At 43.0% G+C, this 24,591-nt stretch overlaps 2 protein-coding genes and 1 long non-coding RNA gene across 7 annotated transcripts; 1 reads left to right on the top strand and 2 right to left on the bottom strand.

Moving 5' to 3' along the window:
* Positions 1 to 1,027: 1,027 nt before the first annotated feature.
* Positions 1,028 to 6,941, bottom strand: LOC144023685 (uncharacterized). The gene is made up of 2 exons (XR_013284588.1): positions 6,229 to 6,941; positions 1,028 to 2,143 (listed from the first exon to the last, which is right to left on the bottom strand). It is a non-coding gene; the product is annotated as an uncharacterized LOC144023685 (long non-coding RNA).
* LOC144023667 (uncharacterized) lies at positions 1,266 to 6,636 on the top strand. 4 transcript variants are annotated; one of them, XM_077529372.1, is made up of 4 exons: positions 1,266 to 1,552; positions 3,326 to 4,250; positions 4,642 to 4,741; positions 6,307 to 6,636. In XM_077529372.1, exons 1-4 carry the CDS (start codon positions 1,352 to 1,354, stop codon positions 6,413 to 6,415), a joined length of 1,335 nt encoding a protein of 444 aa, XP_077385498.1. In that variant the 5' UTR covers positions 1,266 to 1,351; the 3' UTR covers positions 6,416 to 6,636. The 4 variants fall into 4 exon arrangements, with proteins under 4 accessions (XP_077385498.1, XP_077385517.1, XP_077385526.1 ...); XM_077529391.1 differs by having other exon boundaries at positions 1,268 to 1,552; positions 4,642 to 4,798; XM_077529400.1 differs by lacking the exon at positions 6,307 to 6,636 and adding an exon at positions 5,228 to 5,378 and having other exon boundaries at positions 1,268 to 1,552.
* An 880-nt stretch (positions 6,942 to 7,821) lies between the features above and the next one.
* Positions 7,822 to 23,715, bottom strand: cdc27 (cell division cycle 27). 2 transcript variants are annotated; one of them, XM_077529350.1, is made up of 20 exons: positions 23,550 to 23,715; positions 22,194 to 22,269; positions 21,951 to 22,098; positions 21,755 to 21,880; positions 21,550 to 21,647; positions 21,300 to 21,445; positions 17,295 to 17,512; positions 17,127 to 17,226; positions 16,931 to 17,040; positions 16,751 to 16,850; positions 15,577 to 15,757; positions 15,331 to 15,503; positions 10,897 to 11,079; positions 10,751 to 10,831; positions 9,786 to 9,913; positions 9,587 to 9,704; positions 9,294 to 9,422; positions 8,430 to 8,504; positions 8,176 to 8,305; positions 7,822 to 8,095 (listed from the first exon to the last, which is right to left on the bottom strand). In XM_077529350.1, exons 1-20 carry the CDS (start codon positions 23,574 to 23,576, stop codon positions 8,004 to 8,006), a joined length of 2,439 nt encoding a protein of 812 aa, XP_077385476.1. In that variant the 5' UTR covers positions 23,577 to 23,715; the 3' UTR covers positions 7,822 to 8,003. The 2 variants fall into 2 exon arrangements, with proteins under 2 accessions (XP_077385476.1, XP_077385485.1); XM_077529359.1 differs by having other exon boundaries at positions 10,927 to 11,079.
* Between the last annotated feature and the right edge of the window lie 876 nt (positions 23,716 to 24,591).

The following is a 24,591-nucleotide window of genomic DNA, read 5'->3' as shown; positions in this document are numbered from 1 at the left end:
CTGAAAATGAAATAAATACTTGTCTCTTATACTGAAACACTAAAAGTGACCAAGATATTCCTTGTCCGACTCAACGACACGCGTATTGAAATAGTGCCCACCAGTTGCCTAAATCTCCTGTAATAGTTCAGAAAAGTTTCCCAAATATAACCAGAATAAGGGTATTTGAACAATGAACATGGGGATAAATAAAAATCAGTCCAATTCACTTGTTGGATCAACTTGAAGGTAAACATGTTTTTATCCATTAATGCTGTACTTCTATGGTAATGCCATAAATGCAATAGTTAGTCTGCACTGCTTTATAGTGGCCTGGATCGTCTAACGTATTTTCCCAACTACGCCATGACCAGCAGGCAACATCGCTACAGTGAAACAATAATTAAATGAAGCTTTAATTATCTGATTCACAGTTCCTCCACATCTTACAAAATGATTTAATAGTTACAAGTTCAACATACATTCAACACACTTGAGCGCAAATGAGAGCACAAGTTGAGACTAGTTAGCCGCTCCTCACAACACACTTTTTTTTTTTTTTTTTTTTTTGGGCCATTAGTTGGCTGTTTTTGTTTTATGCAAGGTGAAGATTGTCCAAATGGCCCTTAAATCTTTTTAAAAGGTCTGGGAGGAACTTCATTCATTCATTCATTCATTCATTCATTCATCCATCCATCCATCCATCCTCTTAACTACTTGCTCTTCACAAGGGTCGCGGGGGTGCTGGAGCCTATCTCAGCTGGCTTCGGGCAGTAGGTGGGGTACACCCTGAACTGGTTGCCAGCCAATCGCATGGAACCTTTTTTTACCTGTATCTTTAAATGCTCGCGTCACTAACAGTGACTACCAGTATCATTTGAACTATTTCATGGATGCCAAAAAGATCGAAACACGACCGTGGATCTTTTGTACTGCCAGATGCGGCCGCATTCCTCTTCCCTGCCTTAACTACGACTACGTAGGAGTACAGCATAACAGTACATTCGTGTTGGTATTGACGCCCTTGGATGTGAAAGGATGACAACAGTTGAGGTGCTTCCGTTCTTTTATTCCCCGAATAGTAACAGGATGCACATTCATTCAAAAGCTGCTGTTGGCCACAGCTCATGCCAGGTCACTCCACACACTCTGACTCACTCACTCACGACTTTTAGGAAGGCCAGGCAAGGGAAACATCTCAGTCAGCAACACAACGGCATCGAAGAAAAAGTTCGGACATGACGTTTATTTTGAAACGCGACCGGACGTGTGCTTGCCATGGGGTGTTTCCGGACGCTTGACGCGGGATTACAAAAGAGAGCGCGCGTGTCAGGTGCATGCGTGCACCAGTCAGTCACTCTGTCCGTCTGTCATGGAGCTGGAAGTGGATTTTGAGTTTGAGGCAAGCGTGGCCCTGTTCACGGCGCTCGCCATCCTGGTGGCCGCCGCCGTCCTTCTCCGACGCTACAAGGCCCCCTCGGTCGCCTCCTCCGCGAATGTGTCCTCTTCCTCCTCGGCTGCCGGCGTGGACGACGACGACTCTCCGTCGAGATTGTTAGCGGAACAGCAGCAGGTAATCCCTCATTTCCAATTGAATTGGTTACACCGATTTGTTGTTTGGTTTATTTCAAAATCACGCTAAGTACCATTAACAAATGCATTCCCTTTCATCTTGTCCTGTTTCAATGCGTTAATCGCATTTACAGGTTGAGACTTGAAGTAAATCTCCTTCAGAGCCTGGCGACAACTCGATTGGTGTTTTGTGGCGGTAACAAGTATACTTTAATTTAACTTTGACAAGTTAGTTAAGTTTGGAGTGAAAATGCCTCATGAAACGCTCAACTGGGCCGGGTCGTGTGTATGAAAGGGTCTTGACTCTTGATGACCCGAAGTGTGCTGTCTGACGGCGTTTGGCGACACGAGCTCACCTTTCCTCCGTCGTTTTTGTTTTTGTGACATTTCAACTTTGCAAAAGATGTGCACTGACCTGCGACCATGTTTGTTGACGTAGGTTGGGGTGGACTGTGGCGGGCGGGGGCGGGTTCGAGTTCCTGAACGCTAGAGTTTCTTATAAAAGAGCCACCAGATGTAGAAGACGTGTCGTGTGTGTCAGCTGTCACGGTGTCAGCAGGAGACTGTGGCAGCTTGTCAACCACGACCTGACCTGCAAGTGACAGGATAGGCAGGTGAAGGGGAGGGGGTGGAGAGGTTCCTTTTGTGGAAGCTGACCATCAGTCAGATCATACTTCAAAATGCATGCTGTGCTGTACACACTCCTGCATATACTGTATGTATGAGCATATGCTGTACATGTGTATATATTAGTGATAGACCGATATGTTTTTTTCAAGGCCGATACCGATACAGATTATTTGTAGTCAAGTCGGCCGATAACCGATATTTCAAGCCGATATTCATTTGCAGTAAAATGGGGGAGGGAATTCTTTTAAACTATATATAATTTCTCACTCAGTAACAAATTCATGTGAATGTAGCCCATTTGGTTTTTTTTTTTAGGGTTCGTAAAAATGTTTCAAAAAGATTTTCGCGGTGAAAAATTGTGTGAATATGTTCCAAATGTGTTTACGACAAATAAAAACTGACTGCGAACATCTTACAAATCCTGATGAAAACCCCAAATTCGCTACGTTCGCAAGTATTCCCTGCTCAGTGAGCTTTATCGGCCTTCAGATTCAAAAAATGGCCGATGCCGATATTTGTCAAAATGCCAAATATCGGCACCGATAATCGGCCCGGCCGATTATCGGTCTATCCCTAGTATATATGTGTGTTACAAGGTTGTTGTTGTTGTTGTTTTTTCTCCCCAAGGTTGTAGAACGCCCATATAGGTATAATGCAGGAGTGTCAACTTGTTTTCAGGGCACATATATTAATCATTACAGGTGTAACCATATGTCAGAAATCAAACATTGGCACGGACCTTGGATTGAATTTCATGGTTCAGTACAAGTATATTCTTTTGTGTAAATGAGCAGAATTAATGAAACCTCAACAGCTAAAATATTTTTTCCTGTGCAACAGCTTATCATCTTTTCAAGAAAGATTGAAGGGTGTATTTGATTTGTGGACAAGTGAAAGTCTGAACACTTAATTTTTGTTACCCGATAAAACAGACAGGTTGTTTAAATGACGTTACAAGTTTAAATAGCCCTATTTTTTTCTTTTTAATATCTGACTAGCCACATCTGCTAGCCAGAAGCTGAGCTTCACTGTTTGCAGACAATGCGTGTGGCTCGAGCTTGAGGTGCCTCCACTTCTTGTCACTTACATAATTTGTTCCATGTGGATGACTGAGACCTTTTGATCTTTGGTTTCATCTTTCTAGGCTGTCCCAGAACCAAAAGCGGTTTCAGCAAACGAGCCAGTACCTGTCCAAGAGTCCCAAACCTGTACAGGAACAGCCTCTGCAACAGAAGACAACCTTCCCGAAGCAGTTTGTGAATTGGCTTTTGTTCAAGAAGCATTGGCAACGCCAGACGCACTTTTGGAACCACCAGCGAAGCTTAAAGTTTCAGAGCTTTTGCCCGACCCTGTTAAACAAACAGTTTCTAAACACCAGTCTGTTTTAGCATCCCACTTAAGTCCAGAAACTCCCGCAAAACCCGAACCCGGTCCAGCGCAAGAAAGTAACACTCAACTAGAACCTGTACTTGAACCACTTTCAACACCAGAAACTGTCCCTCAGCTAAAACCTGTTCCTGAATCACTTTTAGCACCAGAAACGTTTACTCAGCCGGAACGTGTACTTGAACCACTTTCAGAACCAGTTCCAGAAGCTGTTGCTCTGCTAGAATCTGCACTTGAATCACTTTCAGAACCAGTTCCCGAAACGGCTACTCAGCCAGAATCTGTACGTGAAACAGTTTTAACACCAGTTTCAGAAGCTGTTACTCAGCTAAAATCCGCCATAGAAACATGTAGTGTTCTCGAGCAAGTCTCCAAATCCACAGTAAAATCTGTACCGGACCAACTTGCAGATGCTGACCCCTCTGAAGCAGAACCGGAAGCAGTAACATGTTCTGAACCAGTATCAGTAGCACAGGTCTTTCCAGAAGCAGAGCCGACCTTAAAAGCGGCCTCAGAACTAAAATCTATTGTCCAGTCAGAATCGGAACTTAATGAGGTTTTGCAGATTGCAGCTGAACCGGTTTTGGTACACCTGGATAAAGCTCTGTCAGCACCGCTCCCACTGACTCCTGAACCTGTTGCGGTGCAGAAAGTGGAACCGCAAGTGGAAACCGAGCTAAACGGTAAGAATGCTCACACTTGGGAGGTCACATGAAACCATCTTATATGATTCTTCGTATGAGTCTGATCAACATTTTTACAGGCGATTTGTATGATTGTCAGCCATTGTTGTCACGTGAATCAAAACAAATGGAGCGTCCAGGAAGGTGGCATGTTTGTGGGCGGAGCCGCCATCTGCCACTTCATGTGAAGAGCAGTCAAATGCAGCTTATGAGCATGTGTGTCTTCTGTAGTTCCCAGAAAACCATTGCGCTCATCCAGTCAGGCCAAAGAATTAGTCAACTGTAATTCAATTAAGAGATTCATCTGCTCGCTCACGCTGTCACGACTCACTGGGAGACAAACGGCTTACGAGAAAACGTCTTACAAGAAAATGTCCCGCTTGTGTTGCAGGCGAGGCGGCGGTGGAGGACAGAGTGACATTCACGCCTGGAAAGAAAGCCAACAAGTTTGAGACGCTGATGACCAAGGAGGAGATGGAGGAGGAGCAAAGGTCGGCGAGTATATCATCAAACTGAAGCCACTGCTTGGGCTCAAGCAAAGCCAAAGGGTGCGTTCATTTGCTATATAGCTATCAATTAGTTAAATAAAAAGTCAAGGAAACACATTTTTTTTTTTCTCATTCCCGAGAAAATTAACTATACTAACTTCAAAGTAAACAACATTTTCATATTGACCTCCATGAGCAAGGGTCTGCTTTCACAATCATGTGCCATATATGGCTGTTATTGGCATCCAATCCATTTTATCTAGCGCTTGCCCTCATTCTGGTCACTTCTGCAATCTTCCCATCTTGGCTGAAAGTCAGACGACAATCACTTTACATAGACGCAATTAGTCACACGCTCGTTGAGTCACTGGGAACTCAACTCGCGCTGCCTGCACAAGTTGGTCAACCAAGATAATGCCGAAGAGAACAAATGTTCAAGATCAATTTCTATGGATAGAAAAAAAATAATTCTTTGTTTTTATCTTTCAGCTAAGCTGTGACTCCGAGAGCCAAATAGAAGATGAGTCGACAAAAAAAAATTCAATGACTTTGAAACGCTGAATGTGGACTCAATTTGGGGGGAATAAAATGTTACATAATGCAAACAAGTAAAAAATTAAATAAAGCTGTCTGTCTCTTATCCAGGTTTTCACGTGAGCTTCAAAATATTGTCTGTGATGAACATTTTTGACTTATGTCATGTTTTTGTAAAATGCTATATAAATTTAGTTGAACTTTAAGAATGAACCCATTAAGGCCTAAAGCGCCTGGAAAACATGCCTCTAAAACCTATGGGTGACTTTTGGGTCAACCCTGAAATTTTCTTTGAACTTCAACAATATTTAAAATAATTTCTCAGCTCCTGAAGAAGATAGAAACGTAATTCCAAAAACAATTTAGATGCCACACCGTGGCGTTCACACAAGCCTAAGTTTATTATAAACCTTCAATATTTTGTTTTGTTTTTTTAAATCAAACTAATGTCGCATCTGCGTGTATGTAACTCCAAATATATTTCCCTTCAACACTGGAGCACAGTTGTAATAACCTCGGGGGATTTTGTGGTAGCCTAATTATTCGTCGTCCATTTCGTTACAAATCCGTCAAAATTTTCAACATCCACATTGCCTACAAACACATTTCTTAACAGTATGCCATGTCTGTTTACTCGTTACACTGATTCTTAATTCCTCCCGCGCCGTCGTCAATCGCGTCATTTATCTCATAACTCCCGCATATCCGCGTCAACCAAATAAATTGTCAGGGGAAAAAAATTCCAGGACATGCTACGATGCCCACATCACCCTCTTGGGCATAATCTGATGCATTTAATGGGAGAACCGCGGTCACGCGCTCTCGGCCTAAATGGGTTAAAAAATCTAATTTAAAAACAATTCTATATAAAATGTTTTTTATCATACAGATAAAAATTAGCATTCCCTTTAATGAGACGTTTTGGAGGTCATTTGACGCACTTCGCAATGTCTCACCGGTTAATAACGAAACATTCATGTGTCCATCCATCTGCCATCTATCCGTCCGTCCATCCATCCATCATGTTCTCCCAGAGTGCAACAGGAGCAGTTGGCAGCTATCTTCTTGCTGATGAGGGAGAACGCGGAGGCTTTTGGGGTTACGGAGGGCGACATGGAGGAGCAGTTCAAGCTCTACTTGTGACCGTGGCAACCAAACACCAACAAAAGGCGAGCACGCCATTACGTCGGAAGCCGCGTGATGTCGTCCATCTTGTCTGTTCAACTTCCCACCCGCTGGTTTGATTCCCTTCAACCCGTTTGGCCTCCTTGTTTGCAAAGTCGTAGCATAGGAAACAGAAGATATTTAATTTGTACTAAAGTTGTTGGAAAATAAATACGTGTGATATTTTAACATAACGCAAACCTGAGCCATTTCTACTTTCAAGCAATGCGCTTTCAGTCTCCTCACTCCGCTTCTGATGATGCATCAGGAGCAACGTTTCACTGTCATCTACAAGCATCTATACCACCAATTGAATATAGTCTCGTGCTAGTTAGAAGCAGCTGTAATCTCTCCATAGTTGGCTACACATAAACCCGGCTGTTGAGGCATAACCGATCACATAATTGAACAAATGGTGATGAAAATCAGGAACCACGCACATTCCAAATAAACTACACAAGGTGCATGGCCAAAACCTAAGTTAACACGCTTACTGGCCTTTTAAAGTTGCAGATACAACAGTGGAGAATGTGAGGATGGCAGCCCCAAGTGGACACAAATAATACCTACACTTAACTTGCATATTTTGTATTGTGGTTATTCATCCATTTTCTTGACCGCTTATTCCTCACAAGGGTCGCGTGGTGTGCTGGAGCCTATCCCAGCTGGCTATGGGCAGTAGGCGGTGTACACCCTGAACTGGTCGCCAGCCAATCACAGCGCACACAGAGACAAACAACCATCCACACTCACAAGCACACATTGGGACAATTCAGTGTGCCCAATTAACCTGCCATGCACGTCTTTGGAATGTGGGAGGAGACCGGAGAAGACCCACGCAGGCACGGGGAGAACATGCAAACTACACCCAGGAAGGCCCAAGCCTGGACTCGAACTCGAGTTTGGGGTTATCCATGAAGCCTTAAAATATTTAAATATACTCTATTGTCACTACACTACTTAATAGTCTTTGTAGTCTATTGTGGGGGTTTTGGAATGTAACTGCAGTGATAAATACTTAAATAAAAATTCTGAATATCCTTTACGAAGACATAGAAGTTAAAATTTCTATTTTTAGAATTTATGTTCTCAATATACAGTATTATACCACTTAATATACCACCAGCTGACGTTGAAAATTATGCCACTGCAATATTATTAATGGTCACCGGCTTCCAAAAGTGATGCAGAATGACTAACCCAATCATTTACTCCCTACAAAGGAAAAGACAAAATAAGGAACTATGTAGGTCCACTATGTAAAAATCTTATAACACAGCCAAAGTTGAAAAAGGACACACACAAAAAAAAAAAATGCATCTCAACTTAGTTTTATGTGCATGTTTGACTTTGAGGTGTTGAAAAAGCAAGTGGAGCCCACTGACTTCTGGGAGGTACATTTATTGTTTCAATTCCATAACTATGATAAAAAGAACATAAAAAAAAAAACACCTCTGGTATCAGATTGTGCTGAATGACAACGGGATGGGGGCGGAGCGCAACAGCAGCACAACCTGTTTCAACCAATCACAACACAAGAAGGGATTCACGCGAGTATGCAGCGGGGTTAAAGGACGTCACTTTCGGCCGTGTGAAGCAACGAGTCGTCGGCGTCCGTCATGACGCTGCTGTCCTGACTGCCGTCCACCTCCAGCGCGGCTGAAACAATCGTGACAACAATGTCATTACAATCACCGTGTCGGTGATTTTATCATATGCGTGCGTGCGTGCGTGCGTACCTTCGTCCTCAGGCAAGTATCTTTTATCGATGGCTTCTTTGATCTGGTTGTTTGCTCCTTTGGGGTCCAGATCCATCGCCCAGCTGAAGTTCATGAGCGCCAGGTGAGTCTGACCCAGTTTCTTGTACACCTGACACATGCACATGCACACACTTGACTCCAATGACCTCACGTCTTCACAACGTCTCCAGGGTATGAAAACACAAAAAGTTTCTCCTGTTGGATTACAAACAAGAAGACCCGTTTGACATTACCTTGCCGATGAGAAAATAAACCAACGACTCTTTGGGAACGATCTGCTTCAACTCCTCCAACTCTTGAAGCGCGGCCTGCACGCACGCACACGGACACAGCGTTAGACTTTGATTCAAAACAATTTCAGCTTATCTGTCTGAAGCTCGGCAAGGACACAGTAGGATGAGCTTGTAGTCTACTATTGTCGTTTCAAACACTTGAGCTCATCTCCTCTCCATCTGGAGTGAATAACAAAACTACCAAGAACTCCCTCCCCTGCTGACTGCTTTATACGTCACATCCCACTTCCCCATTCGTTACAAAGACACAAGTCAATTTGAATGTCGCACCATTACTGATTTCATGGTCGAAGCTTCAAAACAGCTGAAAAGTTTTGTCTGAAGAGACAAAGGAAAAAGGGAAGCTACCCGGATAAAAGGTCAAGGATCAACATTGGTCTGTTTTTCATTAGTTGGCTTGAGCTTAATGAAAAAAGAAAAAAAAAAAGAAAGAAAAAAAGACGCATTACGCTTGACCTCATGGGAAATGTTGTCTTCCTTCAGACATAACATTACCGCTTTTGTAAGTAGGGTGCTGCCATAATAAACAAACTGAAAGTTCCTTATTGTTGCTTTAAAGGCATTTAAACCAATTCAAGTGCTCGAGTTTGTATCATACACAATATTGACATCAATATTTTTATTTTTTTTTACAGACATATCACCTCCAAATATGTTATTGGCCCCATTGACTACCTACTACTAATCGGTAGTGGCCCTGAAAACAAAAAACTTATCGTCTATCACAAGATGCTACCAACTATGAAGGACAAATACTTGAATGTCACATCATCATGGATAGCTTGTATTTACTGAAAATGTTACCTTGTACTTGTCGTTGGCAAAGAGGATGGACGCTCGATGAAACTTGCAGAGAGGATTCTTCGGGTCAATCCCGATCGCTTTGTTCAACGTCTCTAAAGCCGCATCGGACTTCTTCAACGCGTGCTGCACCTGCAAGAGGTCCCACATATATTAATTGGACACTGTGACATTGGCCTTTCCTTCTGAATGTGGTTGTGGGAAACAGAGAGACGCATGCTGGGGCTCTCGCGCTCAGATCAGGACGTAAGTGAGAGGAAACGACAAAGACGAGGAGGCGACGGTGGCCAACGTACCACTCCGACGTGGCAGAGGAGCACGGAACTCTGAGGGTTGATGCTGAGAGCTTTCCTGAAGTGGATTTCTGCCAAGTTGAACTTCTCCTGCTTGAAGTAGATCATCCCCAGACCGTACCTGTGCCAACACAAGGAGTTTTTCAGTAAGGATTTGGCCGCGGTGGCATAGCGTAGCGCACTGGGGCCATGCTTTACGTACCACGCGTTGTAGTGTCTGTTGCTGACTCGGATGGCGTTGCGGAAACAAGCGAGTGCTCGCTCCAGCTCCTCCGTCATGACAAACTCGTGCCCCAGCAGCGTGTAGGCGTATGCAAAGCCAGGGTCCACCTGAATAGGCCACACGGCACCACATGCTTCCTTCACTTACTGCACCTTCATCGACACTTGGAATTAGGGCCCGACCGATTAATAGCGATTAATCGGCTGCCAATTATTGGCCTTTAAACATTGGCCAATTGGCCGATTATTTTCCCCTTAAACCGTTATCGAAGAAAACCGAAGTTTCTGATGCTGTGAAAGTACCCTGAATGCACCATTTTGCTTACGTAGCATTAGCAACTAGCAAGTGTGTAGCGTATGTTATTCTGTTGTCCCTAAGCGTCCTTTAAGCTGTTTAATGACATCACAGTTGGAGTCCACTGTGATATTAAAAACATGCTAAGAATTACATCAACTGCATATCTAAATACAAAAAAATGCTTTGTTTTTAAAACATCGCTACCCTAGCGCTAATGCTAAAAGCGAAGGGTGGATCCAATTCAATTAATTTTATGCATTGTATATATTTTTAAATAATTGGCATATTAATCTGTAACATATGGAAACACTGGTATGCCTGTCTTTTTAATGTGTGACTGTATTTTTCTTAACCTTTTGTATGTTTGTTGTTTTGCTTGTTTTGTATGTTTGTTTTTTAAGAGTGGACCCTGAGTCCGGAATAAAGAATTGAATTAAATTGATTTAATCGGTATTTTTTTTTTCTCCCAAAAATCGGTATCGGCCTAAAACAAAATGCACATCGGTCTACTTTGACTACCAGTTTAATTGGTTCTATAAACCAAATTCGATACTTTTGTTTACTTGTAAATCAAATAAATTTTTCCCACTGGAATGTATTGAAATATCCTTACTCCATTACAGCCCCCCAAAACCCATTTTGTTCACCTGGATGGCTCTCTGAAAGAATTTAATGGCGATGTCGTGCTCCCTCTGCAGGCTGAAACAGTTTCCTGCGACACACCAGGCCTGCGAGCACACAAGAGAGAGAAGGATGAGGACAAGCGTCGTCACCAGCGACGTGCCCGACCGACCCTTGGAAGGGATGAGGAGTCGAGCGAGACCTCGGGGCAGTTCTTGTCCATGTCCGTCAGGTCTTTGGACAAAGCGGACAGAGCGACGTCTTTCTGCAGGTGCCACAAGGTGGTGGAGTAGATCTCCATGCCCTCCACCCGGTACGACTCCATCCTGCGCACCTCGCTGAACAGACGCTCCGCCTGTGGACACAGCAAGGAGGCGCTCACGTCAACACAGGGCCAAGTCATACAACCTTACATTGCAAACATCAAGAAGTAAAGGCAAATAATGTAGTCCACAGAAAGAGCACAAATGAATAATTTCTTGACACACAATTTGATGAATCAGCCTTTTGAACACAATCCTAAATAAAGTTGTGTGAAAAACTGTTTGCCCCTTTCCAATTTATGTTTTTCCCCATGCTTGTCAGACATGAACGTTTCCCACCTAACAAATTTACATGTCAACACAAGTAAACAACATGCAGATTTTAAAAGAAGGTTTTATTATTAAGGGGGGACAAATCCAACCCCCATAGCTCTGTGTGAAAAGTGATTGCCCCCTATACTTAATAACTGGTTGGAAGAACCTCAGCAGCAACAACCAAAATGAAACATTTCCTAGAATTTTCATATATCTGGAGATATTTTCAGCTCACCTCTCCCTTAGGAGTGTGACGACGGTATGTAGATATCGCGATAAATTGTGATAATTTGTCTCCCGAAAGATTATGGATACGCCTACACAAGTATTACGATATTTGCAATTAATATACAGCCACTATAACGGCTCCATTGTTCATTACTTATTGAGCAATTACTTGGTGGGCTACTAGGGGGAGCATCTCATAAGAGTTGCAGAGAAATGTACGGAAGTGTTCAGGCGAAGAAGACTCATGAGCTGACTTTTACATGTGTAAGACATATCTGTCCAGCAACTGACTCAGTTTTGCATACTTTTCTATGAAAAATGTGTATTATATCTTTAACATAATGGTGGCTAGGGCATCTGGTTCGGATGCCTCCCTGAGGTTTGGGTGGGGTGCGGGGGGATGGGGGCTGGGGACCGGTGGGGCGCTGTGGGGGCCCGCCGGGCCTCGTTCTGCGGCCTTGGGCTCGGGGTGTGGGCCGGGGCTGGGGCGGGGGTGTTCCGGGCGTCTGGGTCGGCTCGCCGACCGATGTCCGCTCGGGTGGCTTGGGGGTGGCCTTGGGGCTGCCGCGGCCTGGGGATTCCGGGGGGGGGGAGGGCGGTGCTCGCTTTGCTGGACCGCGGTTGACGGCTTCTTTCTTTGGTGGTGGTCCTTATGCATGCCAGATCCATCGCACCAGCATCTACTGAAACTCAAACAGAAGTTGCCTCTCCCTCCCACAGCCCCTTGAATCAGTTGGTGCTGGTGTCTGTGGATCTCACTTTGCTTTATCTATCCTTCCCTCCTTCCTCTCTTTAGTTTTTCCTCTGGTCTCTTGAGATCTCGCTAATTTGTTGGAATTTAGAGGCTTCCGGGGTTGGCGTAAGACTTTGATTTTGTAACCATGGGAAAGGCAGGAAGTGTTTGGTCGGTGCTGGATTTCACTGACTTATCTTTCTTTTCTCTTTATTTTTTCTGACCTTTTCTCTGGTCTCCTGACCATTTGAACCTCACGACTCTGGCAAGATTCTGAAGTACCTGGTTAAGGCGAAGGGTAATGGGATATTTATAAGGTTTTAGGTGAATTCATGAGTATAAATTTATAAGTATTTGCACGCACACGCACGCAAACGCGCGCACAAAAAAAAAAAAAAAAAAAGAGCAATGATGATAAGACGTTGAATCGGTAAGACTACCGAATGAACAATTCTGAGCTCTTTTTAAAAAAAAAAAAAAAGAAAGAAAAAAAAAAAGGAGGAGGTTGTGGTGTGGTAACTTGCCGCGCGGGGCTCAGGGAAAAGCGACAGCGAATTTTTTTAACAAATAAAGCGGTCTATTGCTGATTATTTTCTAAAACAAAATGAGAATGAGGAGGAAAATGATGGTGGTAAAGGAGGGCCTTTGGAAGGTGCCAAATCAAACGATATGCCCATCAGAAGTTTTAGTTGAATTTGTCAATTTGTTTGAATTTGTCTTTATGCGCCCTCCTGTGGTTGCTAGGTTTAATGTTTTTGTTGAGTTAATAAAAAAAAAAAAGAAAAGAAAAAAAAAAGACACCACACCACTCACTCCAATGTGGCAGCACGGAACGCTGACACGTTCATTGTTACGCAGACTGTTGGATCTTATTTTTGTTGTTGCTTTGGATGAGAATTGTCCGTAAGTACATGCGATGCCAATATAAAAACACTGTAGATTTATTTTAGTTAATTAGGACAATTGTTGAATGTGCAACGTAACTAGCTACTAGCATGAGAATGTGTCGTGTATAGTTAGCTAATATTACATTGTTTATTTTATTTTCTAGTTTTACGACAACCTAAAGAGGGTAATGGTCAGAGGCCATTGTTCAAATTAACAGCACAAAAGTAAAACGAAGGCCTAGTGGTTATTTGGAACGCTCTTAACTCGCTGTCTAGCTGGTGAAATCTAGAAGCTTCAGAGCGAGGACAGCATACAGATGAAAAGGTCAGGGGAACATCAGCCGAGGAGCAGGTGAAGGAAAGAAAGTACTGACTTTTAATGAGCTAAACAAAAATAATGTTGACATGAGTTAAGTTATACGAAATTATTTACTTGTTTTGATAGCCACTGCTGTTGCAGGCAAACCTCGTGTTCCAATCAAATATTGTGCAAATACATCAAGTTGCGTATGCCGAAGGTTATGCTTGCACCTCCACAAAAAATTGTGCGAGCAACTAAAAATGTTACTCGCCCCAGTGCTAGTAGTGGAAAAGTTAGTGTAGAGCCCTGTATACAGTCCAAATCTAGCCTCTCCAACAATGTTTCTTTCAACACTGACTAGGGGTGGGCGATATGACATTAGATTGTTAAACGAAACTCGGGGCTCACGGTCATTTCGTTGGAATCATTTGATCCCGACGCAAAGCATTTCAGCACAAATTTGACCGTCAGCTAATTTTTTTTACATTGACTGAAGGACAGTGATATATGTGCTGCCTCCAATGTCTCCGGAGTACCTATGACGGCCATTCAGTGGTCAACTGTAGCCCACACACTTCGCCCCCGCCCCGCGTCTTCCCACCCTAAAAATATGCGGGCTCATGGTGGAGGAGGCTGAAAGAGAGTTTGTTCCAAAGAGAAAATACTCTTCCGTATTATGGAACTGTTTTGGCTTTACGCCAGATGACAAAGGCCAGGCGTAAATCATATGCAAATTGTGCAAGGAGCGCATGAAGGCAAGTTACAGCGACACTACAAACATGTTCAGCCACCTGAAACGGCAGCACACACAATGAGAGCCAAAAACTCCAAAGCAGAAACAGCTCAATGCATGCATGCGCCTACAAAACAGCAGAGCGTCACAGAATCACGCCGTATGATATGGATCCACGGTACAAGCTGTCAAGTCGTAAGTTGTTTTTGCCCCGAACGCTGCCATTCCTTGCATGTACGCAATTGCAGAGATAGTAATAGTGGCGCAAAACAAAAGTGCATTTTTTCCCCCAACAAGCTACCAGCGTCCAGCTGTAAGTCATATTGTAGCGTTTGTGAAATAATCAGGCTAACCAAGCAAGAAAATAACACGCTAACGTTAGCACAAAAAAAAAAAAAAAAAAAAAAAAAAAGGAAAAGAAGTGTGTTGCATTCATGGACCATGGGAAACTACAAAGCCCGCCAGATCTTTGCTTATAACAAGATGCTTTTAATTACCCACTAGCAGCAGTTTTTTTTCCAACTTTGTTTACATGCTGTTTTTTTTTTCTTTAATCATGACTAGCAGCCAAATTGTTGCAAGAGATTCACTATTTTAGACGACAGTACTTGAAAACAGAAACGTGACTTTTGTTAATGCTTTACTCAGGTGTTTTGCAGCTTTATAATTTATATTTTTCTTTATAAGAGGTGTTACATGATCATTTTCACAAATAACTGCATTTATTCAATATCTCTTATTTCATGTGTAATTTAATTTGTATTTCTTATTAATAAAAAAAATTGTGAGAAAATCAAAATCGTGAATTTATAATTAAAAAATCGTGATATTCTGTGTTTGCAAGATCGCCCACCCCTAGTTCCTAGTCAGACTCTTTTTGGGGACGGACACGTGTTGTGGATAGCCGATATTGTTCGTCGTCGCGGCAGGTCTTTGCAGATGCCAGGAAAACATTGATTCGATCTTTTTAAGTAATCAATTTAATGTTTTAAGTTTTGTAAGTGGCTGCTCATTTACTTAATGACACAATTTATCATCCGTGGCCGCTGTATCAGATGAATTGCACTTGCGGAGAAATACGCGTCACTGATGTAGTGTCTTATTTGCCCAATAGAATAGTCAAAAAGTCAAAATTATGCTTCTTACCTGCGTGTATTCGGCCAGTTCGAAGTAGGCCCGCCCGATGTGCGTCAGGACCCAGCCCGTGTTGTAGTGTTGTGGCGGGAGCGAGGTGAGGATGGCGATGGCTTCTCGGCAGTTGTACGAGCACAGCGCCTGGTAGCCGCGCCCCAACTCCCGAAGCAACGCCAGCACGCTGTCTGGACGACAGCAAACGGACTGGCTTGAACACACCGAGCGATGGCGACGGCGGCGTTTCGGAGCGCACGTTACCTGCAGCGGCTCTCTGGTGCTGCGGCACCTTGGCGTCGGCCAGACTCAGACCCGGATCCAGACGCAGGATGTCCAGGCTCTCGTTCAGATTGCTGCTGTTTGACGTCTTTGTCGCTTTACATTTGGTTTTCCTGTTGGGAATCTTGGTTGGGAACTTCATCTTTAACTTTTTGCTGTTCTCCTGCAGGCACAAAGTCACATTTTGACTTAAGAATCGCTCACTCATTTGCTATTCACTCCCTGGGATATTAACATGCTTTAGTACAATACATGCTTTAAAAATCAACCCTTCTTGCAGTGTGCAATGAATAAATACAGATAGCCCACTCATCCCTTAGTTTGCAGGAACTGGTCAAATGTTGAGGTGTACTGAATGAATCAAACAATAAGTATTTCAATGTGAAATCATTGAACTTACATTTCTACTTTCCAAAGTAGTTTCAGGCAAAGTTAAAGGGGATTAAACCACATTATTTTAAATCCTTCCAAAAGTTAACTATAGGCATATAATGATTAAATCTTACCTTTGACACCATGGCGATGTATTTTTCATTTTTTAATGAAACAAGTGTTTTGCTGGTTAGATTTGTAACGCGGAAGTAAAACGCCCGGTTCAGTAAAATCCCGCCTCTCCCCGTGTGATTGTCATGTGATTGCGAGCCGACTGCAGTCTGCTGTTGGAGCTCTGCATTTGAGCACTCCACCGAGTACGCCACGCAACTTGGCGCAAGCCAATTCATCAATAAACATTTGAAACAAAATGGATCCTTGCCGCAAGATATCGTGGAGGAGGAGAGGAGAGAGAAGGAGACAGCGATTGAGGAAAAAAAAACAAACAAACCTGAGCTGGTTTCGAACCTGTGACTTGCTGCTTACAGAGCAAGCACACTAACACCTATAATATTCGTTCAGTTAGGTTCAGGATTTTAAAGGAGCCAATTGTCATTGCACTTTTGTATTGCAAATGTGAAGGATAAATGTTTGCTTTGGACTCAAAATGTACCTACTGTGACAGAACCTTTTTTTCTACCCACATACTGTCACATGATGGACAGCGTGAAACTCAAAACTGTATTGTGTTGCATTGACATTCTGCCAGTTTTTGATAAAAACTGTTTTTGAAACTGATGCATTGTAAGGGTCTCTTCTAACAAGGTGTCCAAATGTGTTTTACCTTGGCAGTGGAGCTGGCGCTGGTAAAGAGTCGGGAGCTTCTTCTGGGCTGAACGTTGGGAGGAGCGGACATGCTGGGACTAAGCACCTGAGGGGAACCACTGAGACACAAAGGCGCATTTAAGTTGGCGTTTCCTGGCAGCAGACGGCAAACGAGCGACAGAAGAGCAACAGCGGCTACCTGGTGTGAGGGGCCGAGGTCTGCGAAGGGTTAAAGGGGATGGGGAGGACATCGCGACTATTCCCACTCTGACTGAACACCGACTTGGACTGACTCATTCTGGACACAGTCTGACAGACCACAAAAGAGGGAGATCGTCTCACATATTCATCAACCGGAGACATCCAGTAGACGCGGCATCAATTAAGGTTGCTACCTTCTTGCTGGAGGCTGTGCATTGCGTTTCCATGCTAGAGGAATAGTTCTGCAGATATGTTGGGTCACCTGGGCTGGGATCCAGCGGTAAGATGCCAAAGCTAACCAAAGACAAACTGCATAAAAGAACAGGGATAGCACACACATGCACATGCATGTTGAAACTTACCTGGGTGTGAGTGGACTGAGTGAATTGGGTCCTCCCAGTAAATTGCGCCCACTCTTGGGCTTGTTCTGTTTGGCAAACAAGGAGCCTGACGGAAGGTTGATGGGATTTGCCAACAGGGAGCCCGTCTCGGGGGAGATGAGGGACGAGTCGATGTAGGAAAGCGATAAATCAGAAGTCTGCTTCCCATTCGATGATTCTAAATTCAAACGATTTAACTCCTGAAGTACAAGAAAGGAGAAAAACGAAGTTGAAGCCTTTCCAAAGTGAGTTCCAGATGAAAAAATGTCTCGAAAACTCAGAGAAATAAATCACCTACAAAGAAATGGGATGTTTCCATTCAGATAACCACAACTCAAATGGGTCATTTCGTGTCATTTCAGTAAACTCGCCGACCAGACCATCCCAGAATGACATGTTAAAATTATAGTAAAAGACACACTTGCTAATAGGAAAAAAAAAAATCTCAAACATTAGATCTCTATAGTCAATATTTTTCTCATTGGGGGGAGAGGAAAAAAATAAAAAATCATTGTATGTAGGGGAGTTTAGTCATTTTTTGTAATCATAACTCTCAAAAGCCATTTTTAAACAGCAATAACTGGAAAACGATCTCACCAGTTGCCTTCAGATTCTCTACCGTCAATAACTTTTACCAATGGGGTATATGCAAAGGAAGAGGTGGGACTTCCGACTTCCGTGTTTTTGCACATCAGCTTTGATTACGGTTCCGGTTCGCAACGTGTGGGCCGCGTCCCAACTTGTGCTTCCTACTTTGTGCCCCTCGGTTCCGCGTTCCTGTCGAGGGGTGGGAGTGTGTAGTGTGTCTGTCAGTTGTGTGAAGCACTTCAAAGAGCTGAGATGCCCTGCGTGCTCCCGCAAAATCAACGCTAGCACGCGATTGGGGGCGCAGGGGTGGGGGATGCGAGCGTTGGAACGCGGCCCACACGTCGTAACCCGGAATCGGAATCAAAGTTCATGTGCAAAAACAGGGAAGTCAGAAGTCCCGCCTCTTCCGTTGCATATACCCTATAGCCTCAAATTTTAAATCAGGGGTTTTCCTGTGTACAAAATTCAGAGACAGCCACCTCCACTTAACTTGCTCCCCACCTCCAGCCTGAGTCACTGATATTGCTCAACACTCCAGCTGTGTTGATTGAGCTAGACAGGACCACATTTTAACTGCAGTTGCAGTGTTGTGTCATTATGGAGGCACTATATCAACAGCAATGCAACCGAAGAAAAAACAGCTCTCTTTTTTTTCCCTCTTTTTCTTCTTCTTTGACTTTAATGTACCGGAAAAGAAACAAATCATGGAGCAACCGTTGCGCACGCCCATTGCCTGGTTGCAATAATGGTATTGTCACCGCCACAAGTACAGATACCTTAAAATAAGACTGGTATTGGCACAGATATTGATACCTGGTATCGGTAGTCACCCATCATTGTCAGGGTGATACCACCTCTGCCTCAATTTGAGCCAAGAAAAACCCTGTCAAGTGTGGAGCTCCATTATAACCTAGTATGGTAGGTACTTAAACTTCTCCTAAAATTGGCTTGTGAAAATGAAATGGCAAATCTCCAAAATATGGTTTCTCTTAGATCAGGGGTGGCAAACTGCGGTCCTCGAGGGCCGGTGTCCTGCAGGTTTTGCAGATTTCCCCACTCGAAGTGCAGCTGATTCCAATTAACAGGCTCGTTATCAGGTTTCTGCAGAGCTTGCTGATGAGCTGATCATGTATCAGCTGTGTTGAAGAAGGGAAATATCCAAAACCAGCAGGACTGCGGCCCTCGAGGACCGGATCTCGCCACCCCTGTCTTAGATACTTTCACAGATATTGAGGATCAAAAATGAAAGTAAAAAACAAAACAAAACTATATTCGCCTAATTTCAGAGCCATAATATTCCACAAAACTGACAACTGCAAATGATTTTACCCCAGCTGATGCAATGAGAAGTTTCTCCTTCAATTAGCCAGGGAGCATAAAAAGTCAATTCTGTATTTTTGAATTGCTCTGCTGTGATGTTTACTAGAAGGTTTGAACATGCAGTACCAAAAGAAGACGAAAAAACAAAACAAAACAAAACAAAAAAACACGGCAATATCAGGATTAAAAACAAAAACAAAACTGCTATGTCATAATGAGTCAAAACAGTAACACGCTCCCTATTTTCTTAAAGGTGATTTTACAAGAATTTGATCTTTCATAAAAGTAAGGTTGACCATGATACCTGTTGTCAATTTTGACGAATATGGCTCTTAAATTAGGCGAAGATTTGCTTATGTAATTCTATTTTTGAGCTTCAATATCTGTGAAACTCATCTTCCAAGAGAAAACAATTGGGAAAATGTTTAAGCTGGCACCAGAGTAGGGCTGGGGCAATATATCGAAAAAATATCGATGTCGCGATATTGGCCCATGCAATATGCATATTGCAAAGACATGCAATCATTTTCATATGCCTTTTTTTTTTTTTTTTTTTTGCTTTTACCAGAATTTGACCAGACACAAAGCTCAAACGTGCATCACCATCCAATAGTTTAATTAACTAAGAACAAATTGAACTTTGCTTATTTTACCACATGAAAAAAAAAATTCTTTCATTTGATAGTAAAACTGTTATTTCTTTGGGTACATGTTAAATATCGCAATAATACCAATATCGCAATAGTCCACAACTATATATCGCATGTTTTGCTAAATCTCGTGCAGCCTTACACCAGAGATAGAAGCCAAAGTGATTTAAAGGGATACTTCACTTATTTAGCCTATCATAGCAATAAAAAGTTAATATTTTGTCTATAATTAATTTGATACTTTCATTATTTTTCACATACAATTAGTACCTTTAAAAACACATTTTACAACTTGCTGTCGACAGAAAATGACATCACAAGGGCTCAGGTAACCAATCACAGCTCACCTGTTTTCTAGGTTTGGCCATGTGACATTCACAAGCTGAGCTGTGATTGGTTACTTGAGCCCTTGCGATGTCATTTTCAGTCGACAGCAAGTTGCAAAATGTACATGAAAAATAATGAAAATATCAAATTTATTATAGGCAAAATATTAATGTTTGACTGCCAAAAATCACTAAATAAGTAAAGTATCCCGTTAAGTCTTATCTACAAAACTGGGAGCTTCGCCACTCTTCAAATTTACTATTTAATTTCAAGATGACACATTTTGGGAGAATTTTAAGTTCTTACCATACTAGGTTCTACTTGAGCTACACCCCTGAAATTCCATGTGTGGCGGCTATTAGGAACATATAAGCACTGCAGAAAATTTGAAGGCTACAGGAGAAGCAGTTTAGCAGATATTGCTGTTTAAACACGATCTTTCAGAGTATGACGTCAAACACTGTCAAGACTTCCCTTCAGTCAAATGACTTTTCACAAGAAAACTATTGACAGTAGAGATGTAATATTTTGCATTGACCATCACAGAAGAAATTCTGTGATGGTCAGGTGGGAAGATTTTCAGAAATTTAATGAAGTGACACGGAATGGCCCAAATCATATTTGGAAAATGTGCACATAGACTGCAACAGTGCATGAGCAAAATTAGCTCCGGTCAACTTGATTTCATTGCCCGATATTCACATAAGTTGTGACAGGCTTGTTATGCACATGACCAGATTGGCACTTCATGGTTCAAGTCAAACAATTTGATATGCGCCGTGGCAACTTAAACAGAAAATGGCCATGTTCTATATCTACAGGAATTCAAGTGCAATAAGTGCAGTGTCAGTTACAGCGATACTGCTTCAAAAGTTGGAGTAGATGCATCACAAGGGACAGTCAAATTATTCATGTGCTGCACATGAGCTTTCGAAAAGGTATCTTTTTACGTTTAACATACTGCACAAAGCCTTCTATCCATTATTGTAAACAAAAACAGATTCAAGTCATTTTTATGCTTTCCTTCGCTTGCTGCCAAATGCAAACCTGTCAAATGGATTTTCTCAAGGTGACGGGAAATGGAGAAAATTGTGACACGTACCAGTGTGTGCTGTGGCGTCTCCATGAAGGCGGTTTCCAAGCGGTTCGAGGGGTTCTGTGCTGGGCTTACAGAAGGAGGCGTTGGGGCTACTGAGCAGTGCTGCAAAGAGGACAATCTGAAGACCTGATCTGCATCTGCTTTGTCTCCTGAAACAACCCAAACACACAGCAGGGACAGTAGAATGAGACAGGAGTGGAAAGGCAACAACGCAAAAGTGCAAGGAACGTCTACTGCCGTGTAAAGATGTTACCTAGGAGACAAAGGTTCTGGAAAGGTGACCACAGGAACGGGTTGAGTGACAAACTTCTCTGGAAGCACTCTGCACCTTTAGCGGCACGATCCGTCTTGCTGCTCGGGGAGGACAGACAGACGGACGGACGGGGAGGACAGACAGACGGACGGACGGGTAGGTCAGACAGGCGGCCGAGGTGTTGCGAGGTCACAAGTCACCTCACCAGTAAATGTGCCCCAGCAGCGACAGCGTGAAGGACGCAGAGTCTCCAAACTCCGTGACAAGGTCGTCTTGACTCTTCTGTTTGTTGAGCACGCCGCCAATCAGAACCTGCTCGCCTTCTGCCAACCTGACAACAAAGACGGCGTCACGCCTTTTGGCCGCTTTGACTCAACTTCATCTTTCCCTCGCATTCTTACTTGCTGAGCTCCACGCAGCATTTGGCTAACAGGAAGCGCACCTGCGGCGTGGACGAACTGTGAGCCTTCAGCAGCCGGTACGCCTTGTAAGGCTTCCCCGAACGATAGTAACATGTCGCCAAAAGGTACAGCGCCTCCTCCGACCTCACTGGCACACACAACATGAGTTTACTGTCACACACACACACACACACAGAAATAAATTCGTACACAACTATGTGCACACGAACACGTCCAAGTTACCTTCAGCGTAGAGTCTCTCTGCAAGAAAAACTGCATCCAGGTAGGCATAGTGGTTGAGTGCTTGCCACACTGCAGCCTAAACACACATGCGAGTTTACTTTCCACTCATTTAAATTCATTCGAGCAGTGCCAAACAAGCATGTGATGTCATCATGTGCTCGGACACAACAGTTGTCTAGACCAGTGGTGGGCAAACTCGGTCCTCGACAGCCACAGTCCTGCAGGTTTTAGATGTTTTCCTTCTCCAAAACAGCTGGTATATGATCAGCTCATCAGCAAGCTCTGCATAAGCCCGATAATGATCCTGTTGATTGGAAGAGTTGGAAGAGGGAAATCTCCAACCTGTAGGACTACAGCCCTCGAGGACCGAGTTTACCCACCCCTGGTCTAGACCATCACAAACAAATTAGCAAAGATGGTAAGAGGGGCACTTATGGAAACAATATGAGGCAAGAAAAGGGAATTGTGATGTCATGTCGAGTCGACACTCAAAAGCGTGAAAATGTGATGATGTTCACCATCAATGCCGATGTTTGTTTCTCTCATGCACTTAGTGAACTCCCGTGATGGTGATGTAGTTGAAGTCAACGTAAAATATTGAAACGTAATGAAACGCTCCACATTTTTGACACGGAATAGAAGCAGCGGCTACTTTGAATGCTACTGGACATCGCGTTCTTAGACAGCAGTAAAGCCACACTAAAATTCTTCCAAACTATCCACTGGGCGACAAACTCCACAACTGCCATCGACATTTGAAAAAGGAAAACAAAAAGGAAAACAAAAAAAAAACATTGAATATACGAGCTTGCTGAAAATGCTGTTCACTGCGTAAGCTGCGACAACAGCTAGCACACTAGCCGCGTTAGCAACTCGTCTCGGTGTCAATTAAATCAAACATTTGTAAGCATAAAATCCCACTGGCTGATCTTTCTGCTTGCTCGCCTCGTCTTGGCGTCATCTCTTCGGCTGCAACTGCAACGTGACCGTCAACTCGACTGACTTGTCCTTTTAAAAATCCCTTTCCTCGGGCTCTCTCGTCAACCATGTTCCTCCAGCCGTGAAACATTTGAAAATTTCGCAGCTAACATTGACGCTTGACCTTCGTGACAAGAGCGCTTGTGTCAGGTGGGGAAAAAAAGACGATTTGCAAGCAAAACAAGCGTCTCCTCGTTGTCGCTGTGGCGACGGGAGGCCTGTGGCCCTGGGGCCCGAGAACGCGCATCCTCGGGCGGACTAGAGCGGCACTTCAGGCCGGGACGCGGAAGACCAGCAGCAGGCCTCGAGCGAGTAAAGCGAACAGATCGTCCTCTGTCAGGCCAGAACAGATAAATCAAATGTGGGTTTTCTTCTTACCTGGACGGGCTCCTGCAGCACCGTCATTCCGTCGCTGTCTTTACAGCCTTTTCGTTCTTCTTCACCTCTGGCTCCGGCAGGATTTGAACATTCCGACCGTTAGCGGCCGAACTTTGCCGAAGAATGCCGAAAACGAGCGGCGAAAAGACCGGAAGTGAGAGAGAACGCAAAGGAAGTTAATGGTGCCGTCGAAAGGACGCAGAGGGAACGACCGAAACTGAATTAAATTCAATCAATCCAAAGGTAATCCAAAGTGAACATATTAAGTTTAATGAACGCATAATTAATTAAACGTATATTCACTTTGGATTAACGTACGTAATTCAATCGTGTGTTGCCAATTGATGCATTTTTTTTTTTAAGTTGGTCAACAATTCAATTTGTAATCTTAAATTGGTTCAACAATTCTCTTCCGTGTCTCTTTTGGTCATTGGATATTACATTTGGAAGCAGATATTAAAAATAGAAAAACAACTAATTAGATTTTCGTTTTAAAATAGATCGATATACAGCTTGATTTTCTACTTTGGATGTCTGGGACGAGTAAGGTAAAGTCCAATAACAGTTTGATTTTCAATTTAAATTTTAGAAACAAAATAGGATATGGCAGGGAACACAAATCTAAAAACGTCCCATATTTTTGTTTTGGATAACGGAAGTTGTCACCGCGAGCATTTCTCATACTGGCCAGGAGATGGCAACAGCGTGACGTCTGAAAACGATGTAGTGTTCTGTAACGAGTCATCAATATTCTAAATTCCACAAACGGTAAGTAAGTACACACTTGGAGAAAATGTTGGTCAACCGTTCTTGAAAGAAACAAACAAAGACATTTAAAAAAATAATAAAGTGGTAATGAATAAAACGTTACAGAAATAATTTTGAGTTTTCAACAGCTTTATTAAAAAACAAAAAAAATATAAAAATTACAAATAAATAAACAAATAAATAAATAAATAAAAACCATGAAAGATCTGGAAAAAAATGATGCCGCTCAATTAGTATCACAGATATCTTCAAACTTATAAGCGTTCATTTGGGA

The sequence above is a fragment of the Festucalex cinctus genome, chromosome 1 (assembly GCF_051991245.1).
Source record: "Festucalex cinctus isolate MCC-2025b chromosome 1, RoL_Fcin_1.0, whole genome shotgun sequence".
NCBI lineage: Eukaryota > Metazoa > Chordata > Actinopteri > Syngnathiformes > Syngnathidae > Festucalex > Festucalex cinctus.
The sequence above is the reverse complement of the archived record's forward strand: the minus strand, read 5'-3'. Positions and strand labels throughout refer to the sequence as shown.